General features: G+C 41.9%; 2 protein-coding genes across 4 annotated transcripts in view; one reads left to right on the plus strand and one right to left on the minus strand.

The window, feature by feature from the left end:
- Window positions 1-2,020: 2,020 nt before the first annotated feature.
- LOC141155474 (protocadherin-8-like) lies at window positions 2,021-7,080 on the plus strand. Its single transcript, XM_073642340.1, has 4 exons — window positions 2,021-4,372; window positions 5,208-5,272; window positions 5,822-5,937; window positions 6,710-7,080. The coding sequence occupies exons 1-4, from the start codon at window positions 2,021-2,023 to the stop codon at window positions 7,078-7,080; spliced, it is 2,904 nt and encodes a 967-aa protein (XP_073498441.1).
- A 6,159-nt stretch (window positions 7,081-13,239) lies between these two features.
- PLXNB3 (plexin B3) overlaps window positions 13,240-23,842 on the minus strand; it is a 57,425-nt gene continuing 46,822 nt past the window's right edge. For all 3 annotated transcript variants that reach the window (XM_073639923.1, XM_073639922.1, XM_073639920.1), the window contains exons 31-35: window positions 23,663-23,810; window positions 20,269-20,333; window positions 19,792-19,867; window positions 19,406-19,480; window positions 13,240-14,242 (exon numbers count right to left, since the gene is read on the minus strand). In XM_073639923.1, coding sequence (XP_073496024.1) covers window positions 14,138-14,242; window positions 19,406-19,480; window positions 19,792-19,867; window positions 20,269-20,333; window positions 23,663-23,810 — 469 coding nt within the window. In that variant the 3' untranslated portion in view covers window positions 13,240-14,137. The remainder of the gene's footprint in view (window positions 14,243-19,405; window positions 19,481-19,791; window positions 19,868-20,268; window positions 20,334-23,662; window positions 23,811-23,842) is intronic.

Consider the following 23,842-nt stretch of genomic DNA (forward strand, 5'->3'; position numbering starts at 1 on the left):
GCCGGGTTATTCAAGTGGGCGTGATCTTCAACTCTTATTTGTGGGCGTGTTCTTGGAGACCTTGCCCCCTTGGCCAACAAGACTAGGTTTAAATACAGGGAAGAGAGGGCCATATCTCAGGAACGGAGAGGAACAGGAACAAAAGAGAAACATCTCCAGATTCAGGAGAACAGCAGCATTTACACCTGCTTTATTACATATTTATGGCAAGTGACAGGTCCTCTTTAAAGTATCACACTGGGTTAAACTTAGGAAAATCACATTTTGCTTAGAATATGTAGAAATGTTCAGCTCAAAATTTTAGGTCATTATGTAAACCTAGGCGTAGCAATAAAGCCTCAGGTATAACGGCAGACTAAATACATTCAATTTATGAACGTTTTTCACCTCCATCCAAAACCTTATACATGGTGCTCGATCCACCGGCAGCATGTATCAGACACTGGAGATATTATTTCAGCCAGATCAGACAGCATGTATCAGCTGCCAAGTTACCTTTAAGAAAATGTATTTCTGATAAACTATATATAGTGTGGGCAACATATAGGAACATCTACTCAGCTAATTTTTACTTAGTTGCATTAGAGGGTTAAAGAATTATTTGAAATTTATTATTTTTTTTAATATAGCGCTAACATATTCTGCAGCGCTTTACATACATTATCGTCGCTGTCCCCATCGGGGCTCACAATCTAGATTCCCTATCAGGATGTCTTTGGAGTGTGGGAGGAAACGGGAGAATCCGGAGGAAACCCACGCAAACACGGGGAGAACATACATACTCCTTGCAGATGTTGTCCTTGGTGGGATTTGAACCCAGGACCCCAGTGCTGCAAGGCTGCAGTGCTAACCACTGAGCCACCATACAGTGCTAACCACTGAGCCACCATACAGTGCTAACCACTGAGCCACCATGCAGTGCTAACCACTGAGCCACCATGCAGTGCTAACCACTGAGCCACCATACAGTGCTAACCACTGAGCCACCATACAGTGCTAACCACTGAGCCACCGTGCCGCCCAAATCTATGTAGATTCAAAATATTACTACTTTCCCATCCAAATAAGCAAACAGAAATTCAATCGCCTATTAAAGGGGGTGTCCACTTTAAAATATCCCTATTTGTTAGAAAAATCCCTTATTACAGATTTTTCCCACTGCTAGGATCCCCAGTGATCAGTTGTAATCTGTGGGGGAACATTTGATTCTACTACAGCGCCACTGCAGGTGAAAAGAAGTATTACACAGATGAAATCAATAGACATCATGGGTCTTCCAGAACGAGAGATGTTCTTTATGGTTGCTCTTTATTCTGGCTAATAGATGAGGGTCCCAAATGAGGTACACCCACCGCCCATTAATTAAAAATTCCTTAAACGGGTAATTAAAAATTAGTTTAGAAACTCATTTAAAACCTAAAACTAAAAGGTCTGGCTTTCCAATTTCCCTTAACGAAAAAACAAACAAACTCCATGATGTAAAAATTCCGATCATTTATAATTTAGTTAGGGTTCTCTTTGCATTTCCCTATTAAAATTACGTTTTTAAAATTTGCAGAGTTTTTATTTTTATCAAAAGACTAATCCCATCACATTACTGGCTACTTTTCCATCTGAAAACAACTAATTTAGTCTAATCAACTCTTTCTCTTCTCTAATTTGGAGTTAATTGGGTTTCCTGTGTAAAAGTTTACTGTGTGTATTTGACTTACACTCCACAGTCTACAGTATATTAGCTGGACCCCAGCTGAGACCACAGCTAATGGCAACTTCATTTGTCCACCTCAATGACCATTTGTCCTAAAGACACATAGAAAGAGGATTGAGATGTGAGACAAATTTGCATAGTCATGAGCTCCTAACCAAAGAGGTGGGAGGATCAGACCTGCAGTTACCCTGATTCCTCCTTAGAAGAAGTCCTCTGGGCCATCTCACAATTGAGTCAGCTTCTTGGATGGTGCACTTTTCTTCTGCAGGACAAACATCAAGATTTATAACTAAAGTCCAGAGACTGAAAATGATGACTGCTTCAGTTATTACCCCAGTTTTGCTACTGGGCCTTTACTTAATGCTATGCCTTGGTGAGACCTTCCATTTCTACACTTATGAAGAAGAAGCTCCAGGAACCGTTATTGCTGTTCTGCAACATCATCCCATGTTCAACTCCACTGAAGGTCCTGCCACCAATTTCCGTCTCATGAAGCAGCCTAACAGCTCCTTTATCCATGTTCATGAGAGCGATGGACGGCTAAGCATCCAAGAAAGAATAGACCGGGAGCAAATCTGCAGAAGGTCCCCAAATTGTGTCCTTGCTCTGGACCTCTTCAGTTTTTCGAAGGACGCATACAAACTGATTACTGTGAAAGTAGAGGTGAGAGACATTAATGATAATACCCCCCATTTTCCCAGTCCCGAAATGCATGTTGACGTTTCAGAAGCAGCTCCGGTGGGTACCAGAATCCCACTGCAGATGGCGGTGGATGAAGACATAGGTCTAAATTCTATTCAGGACTATTTAATCTCTGGTAACAGCCACTTTGGCCTTGATGTACAGACCAGGGCGGATGGCCTTAAATATGCAGACTTAATTCTGATGAAGGAACTTGATAGAGAAAGGCAATCTTTACACAGGCTGGAGCTGGAGGCTAGTGATGGAGGAACACCTTCACTTTCTGGCAGTACAACTGTTATTGTCCGTGTCTTGGACTTCAATGACAACAGTCCAACCTTCCTGGAGACCTCGGTCACTGTAGACTTGTTGGAGAACGCTCCTGTAGGACATCTTATAGCTGATTTAAGTGCTATTGACCCAGACGAAGGAGCCAATGGAGATATTGTGTATGGTTTCACCACACAAGTGTCTCAAGAGGTACGTGAACTCTTTAAAATTGATCCAAAATCAGGTAGTGTCACTTTGGAGGGTGAAGTTGACTTTGAAACTAAGCATTCCTATGAATTTGATGTCCAGGCCCAGGACCTTGGACCTAACCCATTAACAGCATCTTGTAAAATTACTGTGAACGTTGTAGATGTCAATGATAACGCTCCAGCTATTACTTTCACTCCCTTGACTTTCTTCAGCCATGGTGTGGCTTATGTCACTGAGGCAGCTGCTAAAGAGAGTTATATCGCATTGATCAGCACCTCAGACAGAGACTCGGGTCTGAATGGCAGAGTCCACATAATCCTTTATGGACAAGATCACTTTAAGCTGCAGCAAGCCAATGAGGAAAGCTTCATGATAGTTACCACCTCACTTCTAGACCGGGAGACCATAGCTGAATACAACCTCACACTGGTGGTTGAAGATATGGGCGTCCCTTCTTTGAAGACGATCAAAAAGTATACGATCAGGCTGACCGATGAGAATGACAATGCCCCTTCCTTCACTAAACCAATGAATGAAGTGTCCATTGCAGAAAATAATGCCCCAGGAGCTTATATCACCACAGTATCGGCTAAAGACCTTGATGTTGGCCACAATGGCAAAGTATCTTACAGACTGGTGGATACGAAGATAATGGGACAGTCCTTATCTACTTTTGTTGTCATTGACGTTGACTCAGGGGTACTACGGGCTGTACGGTCATTAGACTATGAGAAACTTAAGGAACTCAACCTTAATATTGTTGCCTATGATCATGGCATTCCCAAGCATTCGACCCACAGTCAAATGAAGATTAAGATAATTGATCAAAACGACAACCATCCGATGATAACTTTCCCTCTACTGGACCATGGAGCAGTGGAGATCCTACTGCCGGTCAAAGCGCCTCAAAATTACTTAGTATTTCAGATGAAAGCCACTGATGCAGATGATGGGGTAAACTCTCAATTATCCTACACTCTACAGCAAGATAAACATAAGCTTTTTACTATGAATAGAGACACCGGGGAGGTCTACCTACATAGAAGAATCAACCCAGGACCGGATAAGGACTTGAGCATAGTGGTGGCTGTATTTGACAATGGTAGACCATCCTTGTCCTCCAATGCAACCATTAGATTCACGCTCACCGATGCTTCTCCATCAAACATGCACATAGTCATCATGGAGTCATCTGAGGAGGAACAGCATCAACTAGACTTGTCTATAATCTTTATTGCAGTGTTATCAGGAGGTTGCACTTTACTCCTGGTTGCAATTTTGTTTGTTGCCTGTTCCTGCAAACGAAGATCTGATCGGTCTAAGCAACGATCCGCAGGGGGCGCTGTAGAGACCAAAGAACAACTACTCACCACCACTACCCAGGCTAAAGAATGTGCTTCATCTTCTCCTGACTCCTGCCAGCTGTCCCTCAGTACTGAGACTGAGAACCTCAGCGTGTCCTCCACCCGAGAGCAATGTGGAGAACTCCACTCCTCTTCAACTGTAAGTAATATTTTATCTGGCTTCCTTAAAACTAATTGTTTTGTAGTCACATAGTAGATTGTCTCCTAACAAATGTGCTTTTTTTTTTTATCCTTTTTACCATTGAAACACAGTTTCTTTAAAAGTGTGGTCCAGGCTTTGGGCTCAAGTCTGCAGTCACTCTGGCTGTCAGGATTCTCCTTTGCTGGCAGTCAAGTATGTGATTTGCATACTTCCCGCAACATTCCGACTAGACGTGTCCAGCCTTGCTTGTATTGAGAGAGGCCGCCACGTCTAGTCGACATGTGACCGCACGCATGCATACTTGCGGCGGCACCAGGAATCCTGACAGCACGCACTGTGAGGATTTAGAAGCAGTCACATAGAAACTTGAACCCCAACCCCTTTATGGTTCTTATTTTTTTTGTCTCCAGCTCCTATGCAGAATTATGTGACTCCATGGTAACATGTAAAACAATAGAAACAAACCCTAAATAGACTCTTCCTGCAGTCATACCATCTTACCGTCTGCCCCTACTTTATGTTAATAAACTTTCAAAAGGTTAGGAAGAATTAAAGGCTAGATGGAAGAGAGTAACTGTAGAATCAGACTACACTGATAACATTGTAGTCTGTTACCATGGTAATGCAGAGGTCTGCATTAGAGTTGTAGACATAGAATGATAGATTTCTAAGCAAAAACCTATTTTAAAACATATTTCACTCCTGGTGATTGGGGCCCAATTAAAAAAAAATTCTGGGTATTTTTAGTTTTTAAAATAATTTAGGAACATTAAACATTAAACAATAAAGTTAGTTTATATCCGTACTTTAATATTTTGCATTTATTTTACAGAGTTCAGTTTCGGCTCCGTCGTGCACATCTGATTGGCAGCAGGACAGATTGTCAGAGGGTGTGAGGTACCACCAGGTTTTTTTTTGCCATTGTACTTATTACCGTATGTATTCCTTGGAAATATCCTGGGACTGATGCGAGTATTTCTGAAGAGAGTATCAATGTATGTATATGGGTGTGTTCACACAGTGCTTTTTTACAGCATTTATTTGTTCCTCGCATGAAAAACGCAAAAGTGTTGGCAGGAAAAAACACTTAGTAAATTGTGTTTTTGATGTGTGTTTTTTCTTGCGTTTTTTTTATTTTTTTTATTACCCATTCAATTGAAAGAATTGACAAGCTGCGGTTTGAAAAAACTCCCGAAAAAAATGTACTGTGTGAACAGGATTTTCAAAACTCCATTTATTTTGCCGATATGGTCAAACGCTACATTTTTCTAGAAGAAAAAAAACGCAAAGTGTGAACAAGCCCTATGTCGGCATATTCTCATGCACGCACCTCGTACGTACAGTGTGTGCACATGGTCAGTAGAGGACCTAACAAACCCTTTATAAAACCTTCTAAAAAAAAAACACAAAAAACTAAGCTCACCAGATGTCACCATGATCTTCTAGGAGCTCACAGCCGGACACCGGAAAGAAAGGCGACAGTGACTTCAATGACAGCTCCTCTGACACCAGCGGGGAGGGTGTTAGGAAGGGGAGTGGACTGCCCCCCCAGGAACAAAATGGTATGGCATCAGGATTTTTTTTCACCTATCACTCTCTTTTAATGGATAGCTGCATATATATATATATATATATATATATATATATATATATATATATATATATTACACAATTTAAACGGCTCTTATAAGTGATGCTTAGAAACTGTTATCATAATATTTCCATAAGATATATTTAAAGGGGTTGTATATGTTACTAGAAATAGCGCCTCCCTTGTCCGCAGGTGGTAGCTGGTATTGCAGCTCAGCCTTATTCACTTTTATAGGGCTTAGCTAGAGTATTAGACATAACCCCTGACTGCTATGCAGTACCAGGCACAATCTATGGACAAGAGTTTACGAAAAAAAAAAAATAATAATAATAATCATACAACACATTTAACAAAGATATAATCCACAGAATGAGAACATGGCTACATGATGGTCGATGGTTTTCATTGAAACTGATGGTCTTGGCCTCTAATACTTGTCAAATTGAGGCAATAGGGGAGTACTCCTATTTGGGACTCCCCATTATTAACCAGAGCAAAGAGTATTGGCAAGCATGGATGAATGTGGGACTCGTTCTGGAGGACTAAAATCAATGGAGGCCCTTGAACGTTTAATGGGCTAATAGAGTGTGGGGTTACTGATAGTGTCGCTGCCAGAGGACTTACAAAATAAAAGGGATTGTCCACACAAAACCTACTTTTTGAAAATATTTTTTTTCCAGTCTGAATAAACGATATTTGCCATTACAAATACTAAATCGAAAAAAAATGGTTTTATTTTCCAGGATCTCTGTGTAAGGAGAAGTCAATGGAAAGCAACAGCGCTGAAAGTGAAATCATTCACTGCAGCAACAGGTCTCTATACAACGGGCACTATACGATCCAATATCAGAAGGAATACGGCATGTCTTACAGCATGGCAGCCCCTTACTACAGCACCTATAATCCACGAGTCTACCACGGGCAGCCCCACCATTACAACGTAAAGGATTCTTATTACCACGTCCACCACCAAGCACTGCCCAGAGAGTACGAGCCAGATCTGATATACCGAAGTGCAACTTTATCACCACCCAAACATTCCAGGGGGCAGCGAGAACAAAGTTACAATCCTGAAATTTCAGCACAGACTAGCAAAGTCGCCACGGCCTTCTAACCATAGCGGTTAGCAGCTGTGACGCCAGCGATTCACTAAACACATCAACTCTGATCCCTCAAGTGCAAAGTTAAAGGGGCACTCTAAGCAAAAATGATGCAATGTTTTGTCTAAAGTGACCCTTGACATAGGGATACTCTATTTGTAATTTATAAAATTAGGTATCATGTACCTACCCTTCATTCCTGCAGTAGGCGCTATTCGCCCGGAGTTTTCTGTGATGAGTCTGTGACCCATCTTTTAGCATATACGCGTATTTTGGAAGTTTTTCTTTGCCATCATGTAAATAGGACTTTGCCCTTGTATATTAAGGATTTACGTTTTCAATAAATATTTATTAACATGCACAATTGTACGCTGCTCTGTGACTAAAGGGGCAAAGTAGAGAGTTCACCCTAAAAGTCATTTATTTGTCCTTTTATATAAAATTGTAAAAGAGGTATTCCATTGATACATTATCACTCATGTTTTTGCTGGACTAATACTATGAGGATGATTTTACTATTGAACCTAGTGGTACGGCTGTATAGGCTTTAGTATAACAATAAAAACGATACCAGCCTTGTAGTAATCGGATGTGCCAGCGCTGAGATATCAAGCTTTGAAGTCACATGCAAATTAGCCTGGAAGTGCATTGGGGGTGTGTCAGTTACCTTTGAGTGCTCTTCCTGGCTAATTTGCATGCAGCTTCAAAGCTTGATTTCTCAGCACTGGCTCATCAGATTACTACAAAAGAAGTATCGTTTTTATTGTTATTCAGGGACTTATACAGATATACCACTAGTTTCAGCAATAAAATTATCCTGACTGCTTCCCTTTAAGCAATTGCTTATCTGTTTCCAGGATAACTGTGTTACAACCAGTGTGGACACTATTAGAATACGACTTAAATTTGTTCTCAAATACAGATGAAACGTAAAAATAAAATAAAAAAAAAAAAAAAAAAAAGTTTACAGGAAACTACAATGCAATATTGGTCAGTACCTGACTCACCAGATATTGATGACATAAGTGCACTACTTCTAAACTCTCTCAATTAACCCAGGATGCTTCAAAGATTAAAAAAAAAAAAAACATACCAAAAATAAAAAAATAAAAACACTACCAGACCCGCGCCACTCATTTAGTCCCTATATACATTAGCTAAAAGTCAGACAATTGCACGGATTTAGCTCACCCGATCTGATGCGGCAGGGCCGGGGACTCTCCACCAACAGATCTCAGCGGATGAGAAGGATCTGGCAGTTGAAATTTAAATATGAAACTTTACTTTCAGGGCAGATAAGCCGCAGTCTGAGAGATCTGGCAGCAACTATTTCCCTTGTGCCCGTTAAAAACACATGAACGCTCAGCTCTGCTGATCATCCTGAGCATGGGGCCGTTTTCAGGAGACTCAGAGAACGCACCTAAAAAACATCTCATAGTGGATTTAAGTGCAAATGTCTAGGATGAAGCCGCAAATGGAGGAATTATACATGGCTTTCACCGGTCAAGTGGTACATGAACTTCAAAGTTGGGCGGTGTTAGTTTGGGTTGTGCAGCCTTACTGGCCAGTGTGAATACAACCTTAAATCGAATGTGAAATGATTAACCCCTTTACCCCCCAGGGTGGTTTGCACATTAATGACCGGGCCAATTTTTACAATTCTGACCACTGTCACTTTATGAGGTAATTACTCTGGAACGCTTCAACGGATCCCCCTGATTCTGAGATTGTTTTTTCGTGACATATTGTACTTCATGATTGTGGTAAAATTTCTTCGATATCACTTGCGTTTATTTTTTAAAAAAACGCAAATTTGGTGAAAATTTTTGAAAATTTTGCAATTTTCAAATTTTGAATTTTCATGCCCTTAAATCAGAGAGATATGTCACACAAAATAGTTCATAAATAACATTTCCCACATGTCTACTTCACAACAGAACAATTTTGGAACCAAAATTTTTTCTTGTTATGGAGCTATAAGGGTTAAAAGTTGACCAGCGATTTCTCATTTTTCCAACAAAATTTACAAAACCATTGTTTTTTAGGGACCACATCACATTTGAAGTGACTTTGAGGGGCCTTTATGACATAAAATACCCAAAAGTGACACCATTCTAAAAACTGCACCCCTCAAGGTGCTCAAAACCACATTCAAGAACTTTATTAACCCTTCAAGTGCTTCACAGGAATTTTTGGAATGTGGAAGAAAAAAATTAACATTTAACTTTTTCACAAAAATGTTACTTTAGACCCCAATTTTTTTTATTTTCGCAGGGGTAACAGGAGAAAATGGACCCCAAAATTTGTTGTGCAATTCCTCCTGAGCACGCAGATACCCCATATGTGGGGAAAAACACTGTTTGGGTGCACGGCAGGGTTCGGAAGGGAAGGAGCGCCATTTGACTTTTTGAATGTAAAATTTGCTTGAATGATTAGCGGACGCCATGTCGCGTTTGGGGAGCTCCTGATGTGCCTAAACAGTGGAAACCCCCCCCACAAGTGACCCCATTTTGGAAACTAGACCCCTCCAGGATTTTATTAAGGGGTATAGTGAACATTTTGAACCCAGAGGTACAACAGAATTTGACACAGCAGCAGTCACTTATACTGCCGTTCCTTGTGCGGTATAAGTGATTAGACGACTTTATTCTTCGGGTCGGTGCGATTACAGCGATACCAGATTCAGATCAGGTTTTTATGATTGACAGCTGTCACACACTAAAAGACGCTTTTTTTGCAAAGATTACTTTTTGGAATCATTTTTCCATATTTTGGCAGACAGTCATGTGACGGCTTGTTTTTTGCAGGACAAGTTGACGATTTTCTTGGTACCATTTTCAGGCACGTGACATTTTTTGATCGCTTTCTATTTCGATTTTTGGGAGGCAGAATAAAAACAATTCAGGATTTTAAAATTTTTTTTTATGTCGTTCCGCGAGTGGTAAAATTGATAAGGTAGCTTTATTCTTCGGGTCAGTACGTTTACAGCGGTACCACATTTATATAATGTTTTTACGTTTTGGTGCTTTTACACAATAAAAACTATTTTATAGAAAACTTTTTTTTTGCATCGCTTTATTCTGACAGCTATAACTTTTTTATTTTTCGGCTGATGGAGCTGTATAGCGGCTTGTTTTTTTCACGGGACAAGATGACGTTTTTAGCGATACCATTGTTATTTACATTTGTCTTTTCAATCGCATTTTATTCCATTTTTTGTTTGGCGGTAGGATGATAAAACATCGTTTTTTATTTTATTTTTTTGTTCACTAAAGGGGTTAACTAGTGGTACAGTTTTATAGATCAGGTCGTTGCGGATGCGGCAATACCAAATATGTGCACTTTTATTGGTTTATTTTTTTTTCATTATAATATTTATGGGTACAGTATATATTTTTGGGGATTATTTTTCCATTTAAAAAAAAAAAAACAAAAACATTTCTTTGACCTTCTGACACTTTCTTTCACTTTTATACAGTCCCACTATGAGACTTTCATTTTTTGCAGGCTGATCGCTTGCATAGCATAGGGATGCAGCAGCAGCATCCTTATGCTATACAGGCTGTCAGCTCTGCACTGGCACAAGTTAGATGGTGCGCAGTGCACGATCTATCTATCAAACTTCCTGATGCCTAGTGACCCGGATGTTGTCATGGGTGTCAGCTATTAGAATCAGTTTGCTTCCCATTGACTTCTATGGAATTCAGGCTCTGGTTGCAGTTCGGGTAGAGTTCTGGTACCAGAACTGAACTTTGAACTTCCACGGGTCCACTCATCCCTAGTTACTAATCATGCATAGGGATGAGCGGTCCCGTGGATGTTTGGACCCGTGGATGTTCGGGTTCGTCTGAACTATAGTCCAAAGTTCGTTTCTGGAACCAGTCAATTGGGACCTCAACTTTGGTGCTGTAAGATGGTCGTAGTAAGGGCTAGGGGGCTGCCAAAGGACACAGAGTACACCTAGAGTCATTCTCTCTGAGCATCAGAACTCTGAACACGAAAACGGACTCTCGGGAGAAGTCAGTGTCCAGAATTCAGCACCGGACATCAACATAGCAGTTTGGGTTCACTCATCTCTAATCATGCAATCTATCCCCAAGGAGTTGCCACTTAAGCAGTTGTATGATATAAATCAGACAGCCTCACCCTCCCTCCATATTCAGTATACTCCCATTATTAATATGAATACAGATGCAACTTATCTTCATGGAATCACCAGTTAAGGAATTGCAAATGTCATGGCAGATTCCTATAATGTAGAATTGGGGTCTGCCGGGTGCGGACAGCATAGGTGTGTCCCATTATAAGGTCCTTACCTGATATTTGCAGCCTTTCATACCAGGGAGCCACAGTCCGATTGCTGATGTCTGGGGTCTTCGTCAGTCAGGGGTCCAATCATCACTTATCTATAGACCAATGTGCTATAAACTGCTACTGGCTGATGTACGGAGCAGGGGGCCTGGTGATGGCGTCAGGAGACACTAGCCACCTGGCATTGCCGCTGAGTGCAGAGATGGGTCCTCACTACTCCACTCCCTAAAGGAAATAGGTGGAGTCCAATTAATATCCAAACTCCCAAATTAAAGAGATATACACATTAATTAATTACAAACAGATCAAAACGGGGATGGGAAAATAGATATCTTGCAATTCTCACACCAGCCACTGGGTTTTTTTTTTTTTTTAAGATTCATTCCCTTTTGTTTCAGGAAATGCACATGTACATTTACAGCAATGAACAGACTGACTCGATCTTTTGTATTGGAGCATCTAATGAGGGTGTGCAAAGGTCATTGTGATGGGAAGGGGAGCAGGATCAGCTGTGACATCACCTATTGTTATCGGTAAATCTTGTATTATCAAACAGTGTAATCCTGCCTCTGCTGATAAGGAGCCCGCTGAAAACTATGTGGAAGGCCAGGAAGCATGACTCTATTACAGCCCTAGTGGCCAGTGTGAAAATTGCAAGACTACTAATTTTATTTTTAAATAAAGGTCATTAATTATACGAAACCCCCCACCCCAAAAACAAGACACACTCCATTAAAACTATGTTCACAGCTGACGGACGCGGAGGATTTTCCATCTAGATTTGCGGATATTATAGTCAAAGTGAATGAGATTTTATCGCACCTCATCTACACTCTGCAGAAAAATCCACAGTGGAAACTGACCAGAGGTTTGAGATTTTATATCTGCAGCATCTCAATTTTTGTTGTGGGTCATGTGCAGATTTTTCCCCCAGCAAGTTCAATGGGAAAGTCAAAGTTTGCAACAAACTGGGGGATTTTGCTGTTAATTTCTCGCGGATTCAAAGCAAAATCTGCAAGTTGTTAAAAAACAAACAAGCTCAAAAATAAACTTTTTAAAAACTTATAAAAACACAAACGCTAGACTTCATTTCCCTGGCGCTTTAGAGGCTCGAATAAATGTTCCTTTGCCAGTATAAGCTGGTATGGAAGAAGACAGGTTTATACCTAGAACAGTGTTTGTTTCATTTGGTTTATTCTTAATATGTTGCTGTATTCTACACAGAGATAAGCAACATTTAGATGACGATATGGTGCAAATCTGTTGAACAAACCCTTAAAGGGTTATTCACATTTTCGTCGATGGGTATTTTCGGACAGAACTCGTAAAAACAAGCAATTTTGCAATTTACTGCTCATTAAAATGTTCAGCCATTCTTGAGATATTAACACTTTTCTTTTCTTTACTGCTTGTTGCCTTGGAGACCGACCACCGCTGCTAGACAGCAGAACATGTACAGTGCGTACAAGCTCTTTTCCACTGAGCTTGTAAGCGCTGTTTTGAAGCTGCCCAGGATCGCTAGAGCACCATGTTACCTCCTAATGTCGCCCAGCTTCAGCACAGTGATTACAAGCTAGACTGCAGCAGTGGTCGGTCGCCTAGGCAATGAGCTGTAGACAAAAAGAAAATGTCAATATCTTAAGAATGGCTGGAAATTTTAATAAACCGTAAATTGCAAAAGTGCTTGTTTTTACAAGTTCTGTCCGACAATACCCATCTGTGAAGATGGGAATAACCCTTTAAAATAGCTGCAGGCTGTCAGGGCATGCTGGTAGTCATACACTAATTGCATTATAGGTCGGAGATCACAGATTTGGACCTCTGGAAGAAGGGTGGCAAAAATAAGTAAAAACTCTGACAAATTCGTTTCTAAAAAATCATTTTATTTGCAAAACAATCTGCATAAAAAGAACAATAAATATCGTTATAACTATGTACAGGCTTTGCATAAGTTAGAAACAAACAAAAGCGATATAACGCTCTCTGGAGACAGACAAACAGAGCGCGGTGATGAAGACTGTCCCCTAGGGTACCACCACCAAACATAACGATCACAATGAACACCCCTTACAGGCAGCGTCTGGCGATACAATATGGCCACCATGTAATAGAGCACACAATGCCTTGTATACATGATTATTTTCTATGTAACGCCAGGGCCAGTCCAGTAAGAAGCTCATAAAGCGCACACATATTTTATATTGAGGGACACAAATGAGAATGGTGCATGTGTATTATGGCCCATGGCAAACGATCAGAGATCCCATCATTTGCTATAAGCAATACCTCTTCCCTGCCATATAATTATAATATACATCCACACAGTGTATTACTTATTAATTCCTTATTATACAGTGGAAGGGAATAAGGCCAGGGTGGCATACTGCCCCCCTTCTAAGACATAGGTGGACCCCCCGACAAACCACAGGTAGAACCAGAAGGAAGGCACTTATACAGCTCCACTGAGGTAGGCAGTGCACTGCATGGCTGGTGATGAAGGAGGAAAGGATTCTGGATAGCGCCAATCGATACGGTGGAACTCGTCATTTCACCTGTGTTGTGGAAAAAAGTGCTAAAAATGTAAAATGTCATTTGTTCTGAAGGGTCTGCGGGTGCCGTCCAGTGACACGAGAATTCCCGAATCGCACATCTTCTGACCGGATGCACACGTGCACCAGAGTCCTAGCAGGAGACTATCAGGTTTCTTCCCATAAGTCATTACTATGGGATGTGAGAAAAAGTCACGAGGCATCCAATCTATTATAGATCGGTCACTTTGTTCTCCACCAGGGCAGAGATCTGTTGTAGGCGATACGCCAGCTGCATCTTCTGCCCGCTGGGATCCTCCTCCAGGGCCTGGCTGATCTGGTGTAAAAAAAGAAAGGTGGTTAGCGGGAGCGACAGATCTCCTCCGTAATATGACAATAAGGCTCAGACGTTTGTTTTTTTCATGTTCAATTGGGTTTTTCATGGACAGATCTTGTTCCCATTGTATGGGGCTGTCGACACATCCGTATATTTCTGCACAAAAAAACCCCCAGTTTTTGGAAAGTGACACAAGATGGCTAACTTCTGACTGGCACCTTAAAGGGGTTGTCCACTTCAGAGTACATGTTTTTTTTTTTTACTTACCGTAAATGCATGTATTTAGGGTTAAAAAGAATTTTCGCAATTGGGTTTCATTAACAATTTTGTACAGTTTGGCTTTTACAGGCAAATTCAACTTTAATGTGGTCTGTAGTCATAAATCAGCTGAGAGGAGCTCAGAAAAAAAGACAGATAAAGAGTTACAAAGTCTCTGTCAGACCATCACAGTGAGCACACTGATGGACTCTCAGTTAACTCATTCTACTTCCAGCAACAACTAGTGCAACACAGAGGTTATAGAACACACATGTCAAACTCTGGCTCCGGCCCGGCATCGCACGTGCAACTGTATCGGCATCTTGGAAGCCGATATAGTTCAAAGCAATGATGGAGAAGGGAGAGTGAGTAGCGGGCACGATGATGTCATTACAAGGCACCCACTGTGCCAAGCATCACAAGAGGGGCTGCAGAGACCAGAGCAGCAGGGGAACGAGGAGAGGTGTTTTTTTATATGGGCCCATTATACTGTGTGGAGCACTATGTGGGGCCATTATACTGTATGGAGGACTATGTGGGGCCATTATACTGTATGGAGGACTATGTAGGGCCATTATACTGTATGGAGGACTATGTGGGGCCATTATACTGTATGGAGGACTATGTGGGGCCCATTATTCCGTATGGAGAACTATGTGGGGCCCATTATTCCGTATGGAGAACTATGTGGGGCCATTATTCCGTATGGAGGACTATGTGGGGCCATTATTCTGTATGGAGGACTATGTGGGGCCATTATACAGTATGGAGGACTATGTGGGCCCATTATACTGTGTGGAGCACTATGTGGGGCCATTATACTGTATGGAGGACTATGTGGGTCCCATTATACTGTGTGGAGGACTATGTGGGGCCATTATACTGTATGGAGGACTATGTGGGGCCCATTATACTGTATGGAGGACTATGTGGGGCCCATTATACTGTATGGAGGACTATGTGGGGCCCATTATTCCGTATGGAGAACTATGTGGGGCCATTATTCTGTATGGAGAACTATGTGGGGCCATTATTCTGTATGGAGGACTATGTGGGGCCATTATACTGTATGGAGAACTATGTGGGGCCATTATTCTGTATGGAGGACTATGTGGGGCCATTATTCTGTATGGAGGACTATGTGGGGCCATTATACTGTATGGAGGACTATGTGGGGCCCATTATTCTGTATGGAGGACTATGTGGGGCCATTATACTGTATGGAGGACTATGTGGGGCCATTATACTGTATGGAGGACTATGTGGGCCCATTATACTGTATGGAGAACTATGTGGGGCCATTATACTGTATGGAGGACTATGTGGGGCCATTATTCTGTATGGAGAACTATGTGGGGCCATTATTCTGTATGGAGAACTATGTGGGGCCATTATACTGTATGGAGGACTATGTGGGGCCATTATACTGTATGGAGGACTATGTGAGGCTCATTATTCTGTAAGGAGGACTATGTGAGGCTCATTATTCTGTATGAAGGACTATGTGGGGCCCATTATTCCGTATGGAGAACTATGTGGGGCCCATTATTCTGTATGGAGAACTATGTGGGGCCATTATTCTGTATGGAGGACTGTGTGGGGCCATTATACTGTATGGAGGACTATGTGGGCCCATTATACTGTATGGAGAACTATGAGGGGCCATTATTCTGTATGGAGGACTATGTGGGGCCATTATACTGTATGGAGGACTATGTGGGGCCATTATTCTGTATGGAGGACTATGTGGGGCCATTATTCTGTATGGAGGACTATGTGGGGCCATTATTCTGTATGGACAACTATGTGGGGCCATTATTCTGTATGGACAACTATGTTGGGCCATTATTCTGTATGGACAACTATGTTGGGCCATTATACTGTATGGAGGACTATGTGGAGCCATTATACTGTATGGAGGACTATGTGGGGCCATTATACTGTATGGAGGACTATGTGAGGCCATTATACTGTATGGAGGACTATGTGGGGCCATTATACTGTATGGAGAACTATGTGGGGCCCATTATACTGTATGGAGGACTATGTGGGGCCATTGTACTGTATGGAGGACTATGTGGGGCCATATACTGTATGAAGGACTATGTGGGGCCATATACTGTATGAAGGACTATGTGGGGCCATTATTCTGTATGGAGGACTATGTGGGGCCATTATTCCGTATGGAGGACTATGTGGGGCCATTATACTGTATGGAGGACTATGTGGGGCCATTGTACTGTATGGAGGACTATGTGGGGCCATATACTGTATGAAGGACTATGTGGGGCCATATACTGTATGAAGGACTATGTGGGGCCATTATTCTGTATGGAGGACTATGTGGGGCCATTATACTGTATGGAGGACTATGTGGGGCCATTATACTGTATGGAGGACTATGTGGGGCCATTATACTGTATGGAGGACTATGTGGGGCCATTATACTGTATGGAGGACTATGTGAGGCCATTATACTGTATGGAGGACTATGTGGGGCCATTATACTGTATGGAGAACTATGTGGGGCCCATTATACTGTATGGAGGACTATGTGGGGCCATTGTACTGTATGGAGGACTATGTGGGGCCATATACTGTATGAAGGACTATGTGGGGCCATATACTGTATGAAGGACTATGTGGGGCCATTATTCTGTATGGAGGACTATGTGGGGCCATTATTCCGTATGGAGAACTATGTGGGGCCATTATTCTGTATGGAGGACTATGTGGGGCCATTATTCTGTATGGAGGATTATGTGGGGCCATTATACTGTATGGAGGACTATGTGGGGCCATATACTGTATGGAGGACTATGTGGGGCCATATACTGTATGGAGGACTATGTGGGGCCATTATTCCGTATGGAGAACTATGTGGGGCCATTATTCTGTATGGAGAACTATGTGGGGCCATTATTCCGTATGGAGAACTATGTGGGGCCATTATTCCGTATGGAGAACTATGTGGGGCCATTATTCTGTATGGAGAACTATGTGGGGCCATTATTCTGTATGGAGAACTATGTGGAGCCATTATTCTGTATGGAGAACTATGTGGGGCCATTATTCTGTATGGAGAACTATGTGGGGCCATTATTCTGTATGGAGAACTATGTGGGGCCCATTATACTGTATGGAGGACTATGTGGGGCCCATTATACTGTATGGAGGACTATGTGGGGCCATTATACTGTATGGAGGACTATGTGGGGCCCTTATACTGTATGGAGGACTATGTGGGGCCCTTATACTGTATGGAGGACTATGTGGGGCCCTTATACTGTATGGAGGACTATGTGGGGCCCTTATACTGTATGGAGGACTATGTGGGGCCCTTATACTGTATGGAGGACTATGTGGGGCCCTTATACTGTATGGAGGACTATGTGGGGCCCTTATACTGTATGGAGGACTATGTGGGGCCCTTATACTGTATGGAGGACTATGTGGGGCCCTTATACTGTATGGAGGACTATGTGGGGCCCATTATACTGTATGGAGGACTATGTGGGGCCCATTATACTGTATGGAGAACTATGTGGGGCCATTATTCCGTATGGAGAACTATGTGGGGCCATTATTCCGTATGGAGAACTATGTGGGGCCATTATTCTGTATGGAGAACTATGTGGGGCCATTATTCTGTATGGAGAACTATGTGGAGCCATTATTCTGTATGGAGAACTATGTGGGGCCATTATTCTGTATGGAGAACTATGTGGGGCCATTATTCTGTATGGAGAACTATGTGGGGCCCATTATACTGTATGGAGGACTATGTGGGGCCCATTATACTGTATGGAGGACTATGTGGGGCCATTATACTGTATGGAGGACTATGTGGGGCCCTTATACTGTATGGAGGACTATGTGGGGCCCTTATACTGTATGGAGGACTATGTGGGGCCCTTATACTGTATGGAGGACTATGTGGGGCCCTTATACTGTATGGAGGACTATGTGGGGCCCTTATACTGTATGGAGGACTGTGTGGGGTCATTATACTGTATGGAGGACTATGTGGGGTCCATTATACTGTATGGAGGACTATGTGGGGTCCATTATACTGTATGGAGGACTATGTGGGGCCCATTATTCTGTATGGAGGACTATGTGGGGCCCATTATACTGTATGGAAGGCTGTTTGGGGAACCATAATGTGATGGGGTCACCATACTTTGCTGGAAGAGGGCGGGGGGGGGGGGGGGGGGGTGTTACAGTAGGGTCATCATACCGTGTGTGTGGAGGAATTCACTGTGGGGGTTCCATACTGTGTTTGGGGGCACTCATGTTGGCATCATACTTTACTATCTGTATTATTCAAGGTTTTTATCCTTTGTTATTACATATAGAAATTAGGCCATTGGTCCGTAGCTTTTTATGCTTTTTTCTGCTCTTACGTAACATTATATTATTCCAATACCTCATTCTAAGGTCTATTAATGAAAATGTACTTTGTGGAACAAGCCCTTTGGAGTTTGTTCCATATGTAAAGGTTCATCGTTGATAAGGAAAAACGTCCTCAATTGTAGACATTTATTAATAAATAACAAAGTTGGCTGCGACTTTGTCCAAGTTTTTAATTGTCATCCGTGGTGTATTTGAGTTTGACATCCCGGCTATAGAAGGATAAAACGGTGCGACATTTTAATGGAGCCCAAAAAGAAAGTGATTTTTAGCTGATAAATACCTGCATTTAAGAAAAAAAAAAAATTGTCCCCAAAGGTGAGCGACCCCTTTAAACCAAAGGAAACCGGGGTCAGCAGAACAGACATGTCATTTTCTCATAGAGATAAGTGGCTGCCAGATGCAACTATTGACGCTGATCTCTAGGAAAATACACCGTCCTGAAATCCATCCTGTCTGATAAGTCTCTTGTGGCAGTAGAGATGCGCTCACCGGGTCATAGTACTTATTGATGTAGTTATACAGCTCCTGCAGGGCCACCATGGAGTTCAGGTCGTCTGCGTGAATCTGAAAGGAAGCAGAAGTGACAGATATATATATATATATATATATATATATATATAGATATATAGATATATATATATATATATATATTACACCGCCCGGATTCTGACAGGGTCTCTGTGGTCGACCCCCTCGGATCTAAAGTTCTGAAAAGTTAATAACTTATTACAATAATACCCTTTAATACAGATCCTTGCTGCGTTCCCATCTATATCCTCGGGTCTACCACTATAACCCATGTACTCCTGTAAGTGCAGATCCCCATTATAATGATACAGTTCCATCAATACATAAAACCCGGGAGACTCACTCACCCCCGACAGCTCTGTGAGAGAGGAGTTCATCTCCTGGTAACTGGCCGGGGTAGTATCTGCGATGTCGGCGTAGTACCTGTATATGGAAGACAGAAAAATCAGGGATGAAGGCAGCCATAAACTTTTACAGCTCGCTCGACTGATCGCTATCCCCCCCACACACACACAGGCATCTAAGTATACATGTATTCTGTATAGGAAAAAAGCAGCTGCCACACGCCTCAAGCAGAAGCTTATCTCTAAGGATCAAGCATGTTCAAATTCAACATGTCCAATCTTTTATTCCCTAACATACTCCAATCTACTACATTAGCAGTGAATTCCCCTCTCTCACATTATTTAGGGTGCTGTAAGAAAGGTCACTATATGACGCAACTGTTCCCCCCACTACTGAGACCCTGTGAATTCAGGCAAAGGGAGTGACACAATGGGCAACTTACACCCCTAGTTTTCTACAATGGGCGGGGGTGTACTTACTTTTCCACCAGCTGCTTGTATCGTGGGATTTCACGAGCGTACAGTAATTTATTAACGGGAGAGTCCTATAATGAAACAAGAACATAATCAATCCAGGTAGAAAACACGCATGTAACAGTGAGACTATGGATTCTTTACTGTACGAGCAGTAAGACTATGGATTCTTTACTGTACGAGCAGTGAGACTATGGATTCTTTACTGTACGAGCAGTGAGACTATAGATTCTTTACTGTACGAGCAGTGAGACTATGGATTCTTTACTGTACGAGCAGTGAGACTATGGACTCTTTACTGTGTGAGCAGTGAGACTATGGATTCTTTACTGTACGAGCAGTGAGACTATGGATTCTTTACTGTACGAGCAGTGAGACTATAGATTCTTTACTGTACGAGCAGTGAGACTATAGATTCTTTACTGTACGAGCAGTGAGACTATGGATTCTTTACTGTACGAGCAGTGAGACTATAGATTCTTTACTGTACGAGCAGTGAGACTATGGATTCTTTACTGTACGAGCAGTGAGACTATGGACTCTTTACTGTGTGAGCAGTGAGACTATGGATTCTTTACTGTACGAGCAGTGAGACTATGGATTCTTTACTGTACGAGCAGTGAGACTATAGATTCTTTACTGTACGAGCAGTGAGACTATAGATTCTTTACTGTACGAGCAGTGAGACTATGGATTCTTTACTGTATGAGCAGTGAGACTATGGATTCTTTACTGTATGAGCAGTGAGACTATGGATTCTTTACTGCACGAGCAGGAAGACTATGGATTCTTTACTGTACTAGTAGCGAGACTATGGATTCTTTACTGCACGAGCAGGAAGACTATGAATTCCTTACTGTACGAGCAGTGAGACTATGGATTCCTTACTGTACGAGCAGTGAAACTATGGATTCTTTACTGTACGAGCAGTGAGACTATGGATTCTTTACTGTACGAGCAGTGAGACTATGGATTCTTTACTGTACGAGCAGTGAGACTATAGATTCTTTACTGTACGAGCAGTGAGACTATGGATTCTTTACTGTACGAGCAGTGAGACTATAGATTCTTTACTGTACGAGCAGTGAGACTATGGATTCTTTACTGTACGAGCAGTGAGACTATGGACTCTTTACTGTGTGAGCAGTGAGACTATGGATTCTTTACTGTACGAGCAGTGAGACTATGGATTCTTTACTGTACGAGCAGTGAGACTATAGATTCTTTACTGTACGAGCAGTGAGACTATAGATTCTTTACTGTACGAGCAGTGAGACTATGGATTCTTTACTGTATGAGCAGTGAGACTATGGATTCTTTACTGTATGAGCAGTGAGACTATGGATTCTTTACTGCACGAGCAGGAAGACTATGGATTCTTTACTGTACTAGTAGCGAGACTATGGATTCTTTACTGCACGAGCAGGAAGACTATGAATTCCTTACTGTACGAGCAGTGAGACTATGGATTCCTTACTGTACGAGCAGTGAAACTATGGATTCTTTACTGTACGAGCAGTGAGACTATGGATTCTTTACTGTACAAGCAGTGAGACTATGGATTCTTTACTGTACGAGCAGTGAGACTATGGATTCTTTACTGTACAAGCAGTGAGACTATGGATTCTTTACTGTACAAGCAGTGAGACTATGGATTCTTTACTGTACAAGCAGTGAGACTATGGATTCTTTACTGTACGAGCAGTGAGACTATGGATTCTTTACTGTACTAGCAGTGAGACTATGGATTCTTTGCTGCATGAGCAGTGAGACTATGAATTCTTTACTGTACGAGCAGTGAGACTATGGATTCTTTACTGTACGAGCAGTGAGACTATGGATTCTTTACTGTACGAGCAGTGAGACTATGGATTCTTTACTGTATGAGCAGTGAGACTATGGATTCTTTACTGTATGAGCAGTGAGACTTTGGATTCTTTACTGTATGAGCAGTGAGACTTTGGATTCTTTACTGTACAAGCAGTGAGACTATGGATTCTTTACTGTACTAGTAGTGAGACTATGAATTCTTTACTGTGTGAGCAGTGAGACTATGGATTCTTTACAGTATGAGCAGTGAGACTATGGATTCTTTACTGTACGAGCAGTGAGACTATGGATTCTTTACTGTACTAGTAGTGAGACTATGGATTCCTTACTGTATGAGCAGTGAGACTATGGATTCTTTACTGTATGAGCAGTGAGACTATGGATTCTTTACTGCACGAGCAGGAAGACTATGGATTCTTTACTGCACGAGCAGGAGGACTATGGATTCCTTACTGTACGAGCAGTGAGACTATGGATTCCTTACTGTATGAGCAGTGAGACTATGGATTCTTTACTGTACAAGCAGTGAGACTATGGATTCTTTACTGTACAAGCAGTGAGACTATGGATTCTTTACTGTACGAGCAGTGAGACTATGGATTCTTTACTGTACGAGCAGTGAGACTATGGATTCTTTACTGTACGAGCAGTGAGACTATGGATTCTTTACTGTACTAGTAGTGAGACTATGAATTCTTTACTGTACGAGCAGTGAGACTATGGATTCTTTACTGTACTAGTAGTGAGACTATGGATTCTTTACTGCACGAGCAGGAAGACTATGGATTCTTTACTGTACAAGCAGTGAGACTATGGATTCCTTACTGTACGAGCAGTGAGACTATGGATTCCTTACTGTATGAGCAGTGAGACTATGGATTCTTTACTGTACAAGCAGTGAGAATATGGATTCCTTAATGTATGAGCAGTGAGACTATAGATTCTTTACTGTACAAGCAGTGAGACTATGGATTCTTTACTGTACAAGCAGTGAGACTATGGATTCTTTACTGTATGAGCAGTGAGACTGTGGATTCTTTACTGTACGAGCAGTGAGACTATGGATTCTTTACTGTACTAGCAGTGAGACTATGGATTCTTTACTGTACGAGCAGTGAGACTATGGATTCTTTACTGTACTAGTAGTGAGACTATGAATTCTTTACTGTACGAGCAGTGAGACTATGGATTCTTTACTGTACGAGCAGTGAGACTATGGATTCTTTACTGTACGAGCAGTGAGACTATGGATTCTTTACTGTACGAGCAGTGAGACTATGGATTCTTTACTGTATGAGCAGTGAGACTATGGATTCTTTACTGTATGAGCAGTGAGACTATGGATTCTTTACTGTACGAGCAGTGAGACTATGGATTCTTTACTGTGTGAGCAGTGAGACTATGATTCTTTACTGTACTAGTAGTGAAACTATGAATTCTTTACTGTACGAGCAGTGAGACTATGGATTCTTTACTGTACGAGCAGTGAGACTATGGATTCTTTACTGTACGAGCAGTGAGACCATGGATTCTTTATATATAATCACACACACAAATATTAAATACTCACTCTGCCCACTTTGTGCTCCGAGATGGTACAGGAGTCGATGAAGGTCTGAGCAATGACTGAAAGAATGGAATCTACATTCTCCGACACCTCGATATCGAAGACCATCTGAGGGTTCTTCAGGATGAGGACCCAGAACCTCTGCATCAGGCTGAGGCCAAGCAGAGAGACAGATGAGCCTCA

Source organism: Phyllobates terribilis, unplaced genomic scaffold (assembly GCF_046119375.1).
Source record: "Phyllobates terribilis strain yellow unplaced genomic scaffold, ASM4611937v1 Scaffold_7__3_contigs__length_470593459, whole genome shotgun sequence".
Classification (NCBI taxonomy): Eukaryota; Metazoa; Chordata; class Amphibia; order Anura; family Dendrobatidae; genus Phyllobates; species Phyllobates terribilis.